Source organism: Sipha flava, unplaced genomic scaffold (genome assembly GCF_003268045.1).
Source record: "Sipha flava isolate LNK unplaced genomic scaffold, YSA_version1 111_pilon_pilon, whole genome shotgun sequence".
Lineage (NCBI taxonomy): Eukaryota > Metazoa > Arthropoda > Insecta > Hemiptera > Aphididae > Sipha > Sipha flava.
Window position 1 is genome coordinate 970,993 of NW_020271729.1, and position 11,292 is coordinate 982,284.

The following is an 11,292-nucleotide window of genomic DNA, read 5'->3' on the forward strand; positions in this document are numbered from 1 at the left end:
ATTTTTTTACATTTTAGAATACTCGTGTATGCATTTCTTTGTTTGAATACATTTTTATATTTTTGATATTTTAAAATACTCATATATGCATTTTTTTTGTTTGAATAAATTATAAGTTATTAAGTAGGTATACTTAACCTAGGTAAGTGTAACCATTTTGTGGTCGAAAACAAAAGTGTGCGGTTTTATCCTACCAAAAATATGTGATTTTGTTCTGTATTTTATCAAAAGTGTGGGGTTTTAGGAGTTAACGAGAATAATAACACCACAGCCTCTCGGATAAAAAATGAATATTTTTCGGCAAACGAGTTCCGTGAAAATTCAATAAATGGTTGTGCAAATTCATACAAATTACGTATTCATTAAATACATATATATATATATATAATTATAAAAAATAAATATAATAAAATATATAATATATATAATATAATATATAATAAATAACATTCGTGTAATTCAGTAGCAAAATATTTTTAGGGGAATTTACAATAATTTAGGGGGGTTTACATGTGCCCGGCACCCTCACTTTTGAATTTTGAAACGAAACCAAGAGCCTTTTTTGGTGCATCATTTATTTTGATTTTTGCTGTAAGTCTCGACATTTGTGCTGTAAACTTTTCGAGATACAAAAGTTTTTCTTATTGGATGTTGGGGAATTTGTTGATAATTATAAATTTCGAAAGTTCGTATAACCACTTCCCAAGCACTCCTAAAAAAACATTTTATCTCGAATAGTTTAAAAGTACAAATATTAAGACTTTCAGCACATATCAGCATAAATGATGCACAAAAAAAGGCTCTTAGTTTCGTTTCAAAATTCAAAAGTGGAGGTGGCAGGGAAATGTTTTTCGGCGGCGATCCGTAGGCCGAGCGGTATATTATATTTGATTTAAGAGTTGAAACCGCAACTGCAACCACTTGGTCCGGATCATCACCAAGTATACTTATTGATATCCGCGTACACGTCGCGTTTGATCTTGAACAGGTGCTCAAAACGTTTCTTATTGAATGAATGCTTCCCCAACTCGTACACACGCCTATCCATCTCAAACTGATACTTTACCTGCAGTTCGTGGATACGCGTCACACGTATCGGTGCATATTTTAATTTATAACAAATTTTTATTTATAATAATAAGTTAATATTAATTTGATTTGTTAATATAACGCAGTGCAGGTCTACTTACGTAAGTCGGAAGCGACAGATAAGGCGTTGTCTCTACGGTAAAAAACACGTTCACCGTTAATTGTGGAATCGGATACTCCGGTGTAGGCATCGAAAACTCTACCTGCAACGTGTAATAACTCTCAAAAGTAGCAATACATAATTTGATTTATTATAATTATTTTATATAAAACTGTAATTATAGAAATAATTTCTTCACTTTCAAAACATTAGTCTGTACCTTGTTCTTGTACGACAGTATCTAGCATACGTAATGGATTAAATTAGGAATAAGAGTTTTATTATTTTCAATATGCTCTCTGTTTAATGATCACGATAAAATAAAAACGTTAAATTTTTTGTGAGATAATCGATAATTCACTAACATAAAGTTTATTTTTCATTGAGCATCTTGCCCGTCCAAATAAATAATATCAAATATATAAAAAGTTTTAATGCAGCACTGACCCTATTTTTAACTATCAATTAAAATATTAATAACCTAAATTACTACAAATTTAATTACTTGTATTTTAACAAATTATTGTAAGTGATAGAATTTTTACGGCTTTTTCATTTTTTTAAGAATAGATTTTTAAGATACGGGGTATAAGAGCTGATGAAGTAAAGTCGTGCCTTAAATCTTCATATTTATGGCCACATATTCAGAAAGTTGCACTTCATAATAGTATGAATGTTCATTTGAAAGGTGACACATCGCTGAGATTTTTGCTGAGATGTTACTCAAAATAAGAGACAAAAATGTCTCTACTTTAGAAAAAGAGATCATTATTCCTTCAATTATGGGTATAGTTGTTTGTTTTTTATCAAAACTAATTTCTAGAGTATACCCTGATATAATTAACATCAAGAAAAAACCCACCTAATGGTTGTGTAAGCAAGCAAACATAACTCCAAAGATATTTAATACAATTTTTATTTCAACATTTTTCCGATTAGAGTTGTATCTTAAGGCGCGTTCTCATGAGTCAAGTTTAGTTGACCGATTAGAGTTGATTAACAAAAATTGAATAAAGTTGAATCAGTTTTTGTTCACACATTTCAATAGAACATGTTTCAATTTTATTTTGAACTCAGTTGAAAAGCCGTGGTCGACACGTAGTTGACACCAACTGTCATGCTTATGATAAAGTTCTAAGAATTTTAGCACCTCGTTTTCAGACCATTTGAAGCTTATTTTTAAAATTAAAAATATTTAATACGATAAAAATTAAAAAAAAAAGCACAATTGACAAAATAAAACATAAAATTCACGTGTGACTGCCCACTGGTTGAAAACAAACTGAAGTTCAACTTGAATCAACTGTAGTGTAGGTTGTTCTCACGTATCAAGATGGGTTTCAACTTGAAAGAAATTGAAAAACAACTCATTACTTGAACGATAAAGTTTGACCGGATCAAACTTTTTTTGATCAACTAATTAGTTGTTTTTAAATTTTATTGAAACAAAGGTTCTCACTACAGATTTTATTCAATTTTTGTTGATCAACTATAATCGGTCAACTAATCTTGACTCATGAGAACGTGCCATTACAATTTGTCTTCAAAATACTAAAATATGGTAATATTTGCTAAATATTACCTATCGGGGCACTTGCCCCCCCTGGAATAATGTTATTTCCACAGAAATATTTTTTAATTTTTTAATTGTAATAATAATACCTACCTAACTGTAATGTTTTTATTCATAATTTTAATAATGACGAAGTATAATAATTTACTATAAATAAAATGTATAAAAAAATTTTCATTTATTTTTTAAATTAATTTTGCTCCCCCTAGAAAAATGTCTGGGGACGCCCATAAATAGTAATTATTTTTATTTTATTTATAAATATCTGATAGTATGTATTTTATTCATATTTATAATATACTCGTACATGATATAAATTAATAACAGTTCATTTTAGTCATTTAGCTCTTCAGTGTTGTGTTTAGCATATGAACTGTGAATTAGAGTGCAGTATTTGTACAAAAATTTAATTTTGATTTCTTTTTTGAGACATTATTTTGTAATAGAAATATAATTTTATTAAATATCTTAATAATTTATTAACTTTATTATTAAAATTGGCTGGAAGAAAACATTTCATTTGTCGAAGCTAATATAATCTTTTTACAACATTCCGTTATAATTTTTTTTTTTATGACAAAGAAAATCTTAAGAACATTTTTTTATCCAATTTTCATGTCTTAAATATTAAATCAATTTTTATGCATTTTCAACTATAAAAATGTACGACTAATATTTTATGAGATAAAATCGAATTTTTGTAATATTTCTAGGTGACTATAAGTTGCGTTCCAATGTACCTTTTTTATGTAAACTGAGTCCCGAGTAATTTTGGGTATACTAAATTGCATCCCGTACATTTTTTGTACATATGTACATTGCATCCCGGGTATTTTTATATTAAAATTTATATTAACAATTTACAACCAATATTCTCCTCCCTATTAAAAATATTGCTGTATGTATTAACACTTTTTTATTTAAAATTAATAAACAATAATAATAAAAAAACAATTTTTATACGTCATATTATATTAATTATTAATAATGCAATTAACGTATACCTGACAGAAACACGGTTCACAACTTACGTATGTATCTGAGAAATACCGGTCGCAACTTATGTATGTTGTTATGGGGACCTTTTATAATAAAATATGTAATATGCAATATATGAGCTAATATTATGAATATATAATATGTACTATATATTCCTTGGCGTGCGAAATACTATTAAAAGCTTTTAACTGTATATCAATACTTTGTTTTCTTTGATGTATTAGAAATTGTTGTTGCATCAAATGATGTTTGGAATGATATTAGTATATATCTGAATGGCCGTGTTAGCAAAAATGCAATACATTTGTTCGTGCATAGTGATCGTCATTGTGTGAAAAAAGCTTTAGGATTACAAGAAGAGTATGTACAAGACATTTGTCAGATTTCTTCAAATAATACTCAGGCGAATATTGCTAACGAACAGAGTATATATAAATAGTTTATATAATATTATTTGTAATATACAAGTATATTATAAATACAAGTGAAATACATACTATCGGATATTTCTTTAGAAAATAAAAATAATTACTATTTTTATCCCACGTCATTATTATCTAACAAATATATGAATATAATTATTCACAAAATAAATTTTTGTAAAACATGTATTTTTACTGGTGGGAAGGGTTGGAATAACGTTATTCCAGCCCCTCCCGCTAAAAACGAATTTTTCTCGGTAAACGAGCTTCGTACAAATTCTGAAAATAGTCGTACAAATTCATACAAATTAAGTACTAATTATGAGCATGAAAAAAATCACACATTTCTGGATGGGGGGGGGGCAGGGTAATGGATGTTGAATTACGTCCTAAGTGATCAAAGATAACCAGAAATCTGACATGAGGTAGTTACGAGTACATGAAAGCCTGAGATTTTCGTTTGGTTGGTTGATCGCTTATTCTCGCTCTTGGCTAGTATAGAGTCTAAAATAATAAAATAAGTTTACCTTGTATTTGTGACAAGTAGAACTACAAGTTATCATTGTGCCAGTCTTTTCAATAGTGAACAAAAATCTTTGATCCAAATCCCAATTCTGTTTTATGTATTCAGAAATATTCACCAAGGCGTCTTGGTCATTGAGCCATTTCGATTCGGACGTTAATGAACTATTAGAATCTGATATGGGTGGTCGTTTGTCCCTGCATATTTTTATGTACTTTCTATTTGTCACTTTATATTCATGTTCATGATCACTTTTTGTTGCATTTAATCTAAAATCAATTTCACAGTAGATGACTTTAAGATTTACTGTACATTGCTTTAAATAAAAATTTAACTGTTTTTAATTGTTTTTGACTGTTTGGCTTATGTCAAGTTAGGTTCCATCACGATTTATTATTATGTAAATTAATATGGGTTTTGAATAATGAGTTTTAATTATTAATAGAAAATTAGTGAATAGAGAAGGATATAATTTAGGCGAAAGATTGTTTTAAATTAATTTGTTCAATTATTTTAAGCTGTAATCATATATTGAAAGTAGTTAAACTTATTTTGATTAACATATTTTATCAATTTTTATATCTTAATTTTGTTCCACAATTACATTGTTTTGTAATAAATCATTTGGTTTATAATAATAATAATAATAACAATTAAGTATTGTTTTTACTTATAAGTTTTCAAAGCACATTCGAACAATTTTTCAGATTCAGCAATAACTTTTTTTACCAGATTTTTAGCTGTTTTATTTAAAAAGTAAATAAAGTTTTCATCCAATCCATGAGGTTCTTTGTATTCATTACACGTTTCATTATGTTGTTCATAGACATGAAAGAATACATTAGATGCTTTTTCATTTGATAGAGGTTTGTCATTTTTCCATAATATAATTACATCGCTAGAATTAGTTGAGATAAATGGTGTTTTATATAAATCCATTAATTTATTGAATATATTTAATATATCAACAATTAAATTTAAAAAAATAATGAATAAACATTAATTTTTTATTTTTTAAATACTAAATTATTAAAAAAAAAAAAAAACAAATTGATTAAGTAACCAAGCAATTGTTATCAATATATCATTTAAAATTTCCCTAAATACGTATTTAAACTAAAATAATTACTATGGAATAGGTACAAATTATAAATTTTAAATTTTTTATTAATAGCGTTGCTATAATATCACCAATTACAACGGTTTTCAAACATTTAGTTTTCTAGTATTACCTAAAAATGTTCAAGATTTTTACGTACTGCGATACAGTTGATAAAAAATCCCTTTGAAATACGTTAATGGGTAGTTGATAACAATGAAAAAATATATACTATGCAGATTTTTAATTTAAAAAACATTTAATTCATTATACTCTATCCTACAGTATGGGCGCTACATTTTTATTAGTCCCAAACGTCAAATATCCTAGATCCGGCACCGCTCTATTAAAAACGTGAATAAATTAAATGATTTTATTTTTATTACAGCTCAACTGAATTTTTGTCAAATTGATGAAAAAAAGTATAAAATCATTGATTGTTTCAAATAGTTCGAAAAATAAATTAACTAGATCCATATACTAACGTTCATCTTTTAGGATTTACATTATTTATTTTTTACTATATATTATTTTATAAAGTTTATTGTTTGAAAAAAAAAATTACTGTGAACATATAAAGAATTAGAAAATGTGAAAATATGTATTGGTAAAATTCATTGTTTACTTTTTTTTTTGAACGTGAAAAATATTAAATTTTTTAATGAATATATGTAACATATTTTAAAATCTATCAATATTTTATATTTTTATTTTTTTTATATATATATATAATTTGTGTTATAAATTAATATTTTGATTCGGTTGACAATATTTGTCGTAATTCATTATTAAAATTATTTATAGTTCTAATAATTTTAATTATAGTAATAAGTATTGACCAAAAAAAATGTTTACTAAGCATTGGTATTTTAAGAATTTAAGATAAAATATTTATTTTATCTTATTTTTTCCAGACATTATCCCACGTAAACATTGTCACAAAACCTTGACTGTTTTCGATTTTATTTAAATTGTTATTTGTAATATTTTTTCTGCTAACAAAATATTATTTTAATCGAATAATTCTATTGTACTTTAGTGCGATAAAAATATTAATACGATTATACCAGTTAAATTATCGATGACGTTGCTAATGTTAAGTAGGCATTTTATTTATTTATTTATTTATTTGTTTTTTTTTTTTTAACATAACAGTTAGCCGTACTGTTTGTTATTTTACTTCATTAGCGTTTTGTTTTTGTCGGCCCAATTTTCTTGAATCGTATAGAATATTTTCAAGACTCAACATTAAGATGATGACTACTGTTCATAACATAATTGAGCTGACTGGTGTACAGTTGAGTTTTGGTACTTACAGAAAATGCGAATTTACGTTAGTAAGGCTTTTGAATATACCTGTTTCGGCCATGAATTTAATAGTCTTTCATTTTCCTAGATACTCCTTCGAATTGTTTTTACTTGATAATATGTATATATAATATGAATTAGTGCTCTTGATTTGATGTGGGTAATACTCATGTACCCAGAAACCCGGATACTCGGGTACCCGAATATCCGGGTAATACCCGATTTTGTGGGTAGTCAACGTTTTCGGGTAGTGGGTACCATTACCTAAAATTTTCGGGTACCCGGTGGTTTTTGATATTCGTAAACGGTTAAGCTAAGTCTTAACTGCTAAGAGGTAATCAGTATTATATTATACATTACACAATTATTCGAATAAAAAATATTAAAATATATCCTCTTTTAAATTAACAAAATTACGTTTTAAAAATAAAATCTTTAGTATTTTATGTGAGTGTTATTAATAATATTATATTTCAATAATTAGTTTATTCAAGTATAATGTCGAATAACATGTTAAAAACTATTATAAAGCCTATATTTAAATTTTGCAGACAACGTATATAGTGGCCTTATTCGTTACCTATTATATGTATAGCTACGCATATAATAATAAGTAATCACAATCAGTGGCGTACATACGGGGAGGAAGGAGGCGTTCAAATCCATCCCCAGAGCCAAAAAATAAAAGAAAATTGTGATATTATTGATGACGTGTAATATATTCATAGTTTCATTGTTACGCTTTGAACTATACAACTATACAAAAATTATAATAATTGAATAATTTTATTGATAGGTGTTTGAAAAGTTTTTTTTAACTATGCTGTTTTTATATTCCTATAGTTACTAATTTACTGTAATATAAAAGTAAACAGAAAATTGTTATAAAAAGTTGTATAAAATAATATTTATTTATAACAGTTATTTATCTGTGCAACGAAAAAAAAAGATAACAAAATTTATTATGTTTTAGAAAAAACATGTATTTACATACAAATCCCAGCTCTAGTAATGAATAAACAAACCATAACGGGTACCCGAAATTTTGTAAATCGGGTAATACCTATAAAACCTAGGTACCCTAGTATCAAGAGCACTAATTATAATACATTGTCTACAGAAGAATATTTTTTAATGCTGTGTAGTGGTTACAAATCACACGCTGTAAAACAATTATTTTAATATAAACAAAAATGTATACAAACTACTAGTCTTAGAAATTTTATTACTAATAAAGATTTAAACATTATACATTACATAGGTACTTTTATTTAATCAACACAATATTTTATCCATACTGAAAAATATACAGAATTTCAAAACAGTAACCATCTTGCTATATATTCACAAAATGCACAAATATGGAAATTTCAGGGGCTTCAAATTGATACTTTTGAGTTTAAGTTAGTTTACAACATTTTATTAGGTGTTGCAAGTAAAACTTCTCGGTGGGAGGCGGCGCAATGAAGTTACTGAGTTTCGCCACCACCGTGCGTTACAATAAAGCTGCATTGTTATAAAATCACATGAAGTAACTGATTTTTTTGGTATAAAGTAGATTCAGTATTAGTGAAATTAAATAAAAATTTAAAAAATATTCAAAATTGAATTTAAATGTGAATAATTTTAAAACCAAAATCATTATAATTTACCTACATACAAAATCAATTTTCTTTTTTTTATCATTCATATTTTAGATTTTGAGTGAAACGAAGAGTATATTTGCGTTTTTCTTTTGTGTACCTACGTACATAATTTATACTAGAATGATTGCTCAGATCATAATAAAATAAAAAGTAAAATATAGGGTTCTAGTTATTATTATTAAGATTTTCATTGCATCAAAAAAAAAAAAAAAAATGTTGACATTATTTTGTAATAGATGTTCAGTTTTCTCTCAGACGATTAGTGTATTACTATGTAATTATTGACGGCATACTATATATTTACGATGGTATAAATTTATTTAAACTATTTTAATTTCTATTTCTATACAAAATAAAAATATATGCATTTCAACTTTTGTTAAAATTTACAATCCTCTCACACCACTACCTTCATACAAATCATAAAAATGTCCATATTCAGAAAATCGTCGGCGAAGTATACTCTCAACAAAACTGTTATGAACATTACTGAGTGAAATATATAATGCTAGTTGAATTATTCAGCTTCGCCTATGTGTAATTTTTGCTTTCTCTAAATTAAATTCATAAATGAACACACATTGTTGTGTTTCAAAATAGAAAAAAAATGTATTTTACTTAATTTGATCAATAGTAATAGTAATAGTAGCTGAATTACGAATAAAAATAATAATAATAATAATAATAATATTTAGAAATGATTTTAATGATTCTATACACAGAAAATAATTAAAAATGATTATTTATTAATAGTTATAATTATAATTTGTAAATTTCATTATGGTGTTAAAAATGGAGAATTCAATAAATCCATCAAAAAGCCAAGCAGTACTTTTTTCCCTACGTAAACCACAAATACCTCAACCAGTAAGATTCGACAACAAGCCAATATCATGGAATTCATCGGTAAAATATTTAGGTGTTATTCTAGATAAGAAATTTAGTGACGATATATATCGGCTAAACTTCAACAAGCTTACCAGCGCTTAGGTGTTCTCTTCCCAATAATAAATAGAAAATCAACTATTAATAAAATATGCCCACTTATTATATATAAGCAAGTACTGAGACCCTCAATCTTATACGCATGTCCTACATGGGGCAATTGCGCTAAAAGCCACTTAAATGAAATACAAATTTTCCAAAACAAAATACTTCACATAACAACAGATGCTCCCTGGTTTGTATGCAACCAAGCACTGCATAATGACTTGAAAATCCCCACTATTGACGAACACATAAACTACAGTTAGTAAGCAAACAAATTATTCTACTCACTTATGAACTCATATGGTGCAATGCATTATAACTTAAATGTAAGACATCTAAGTATTCGCCGTTTTTAGAGAGGAAGACCCTATGACCGCAGAGAGCGACATCCACCATCAGTCATTGCTTAATTGGATACATCATGCCAGATAAACACCTAAATTAAACTTATTACTTATTAATTTAATATCTTATTATTATATCGCAATTATTTTAAAGAAAAAAAGAAAAATTTGTAAAAAAAATTGTATGTTATCAATAGGCTAGATAGCTACTTAGCTAGGAATGCCTTAATCTAATAATAATATAAAAAAAAAAATTATAATTTGTATAATTTAATTTTATTTATAAATATTTACAAATTATTCTATACTCAGTTACACTATTCTAAAATGACTTAAGTCAAAACCTCTTCATTTACTACATTCAAGGTTTTATTTTGTTGTGCATAAACGTATAAATGGGTCAGATTTTCCAACTCTAAAAAATGCTACGTATAATTTATAATTATTTATTTATTAATAATTATAATTATCCATGTGAGAAACAGTTATTTTCCTTATTTACACCACAATAAATTAAAGTCTGACCTTGCGTTTGATTTATTGTCAATACAAAATTAACATTTATTGAAAATTGAATTCTCCTGAACTGGACTGAAAAATCATTGGGGTATAATGGTATTCTCAGTAAAAATATGTTTTTTCTTTTAGAACATCCGGTCAACATTTCAGTTTCAATTACATTTTTTATAAGAGAGGTGACTCGGAGCCTAGATCCATGATATCATACCAGATGGTGTTTGTGAATTTAAAAACTCTGTAAGAAAGTGTATCAATCTTTCATTATTAACAGCTGAATCGATATAAAAATAATCCATCACGATTATAACTGAAATGACAAATAAAATGCAATTGTAAATAATATACCACTAAATAATAAACCATTAAATTATTTAAATGACGCATCTCTAGCTTCCTGTTACTTTTAAATACAACCTCTCATTTTACTCTCCTGAGACAAAAAAAAAAAAAATTAAATATCGGATGATGTAGTTACATTCAGAAGGGTACTTGCAATAACTCTGTGGAACCAAATTGGAAAGATTTTAAAGAGTGTCGTCACAAAATTAGAACATAAAAAAGACCTGTTCTTTTATTTATATATATGGATAAAATAATAATGGTAATAACATTTTTATTTGCCCCTTCCCCCTGAACAAACTTCGGATCCGCCCCGAAGACCATTCACCCGTCTCAGTATC

At 26.8% G+C, this 11,292-nt stretch overlaps 1 protein-coding gene across 1 annotated transcript; it reads right to left on the bottom strand.

Annotated features, from left to right (window-relative positions):
- Positions 1–892: 892 nt before the first annotated feature.
- LOC112688928 lies at positions 893–5,645 on the bottom strand. The gene is given in 4 exon segments (XM_025562362.1): positions 893–1,066; positions 1,191–1,292; positions 4,711–4,975; positions 5,377–5,645. Coding segments are annotated over 4 exon segments (810 nt in total).
- Positions 5,646–11,292: the final 5,647 nt, after the last annotated feature.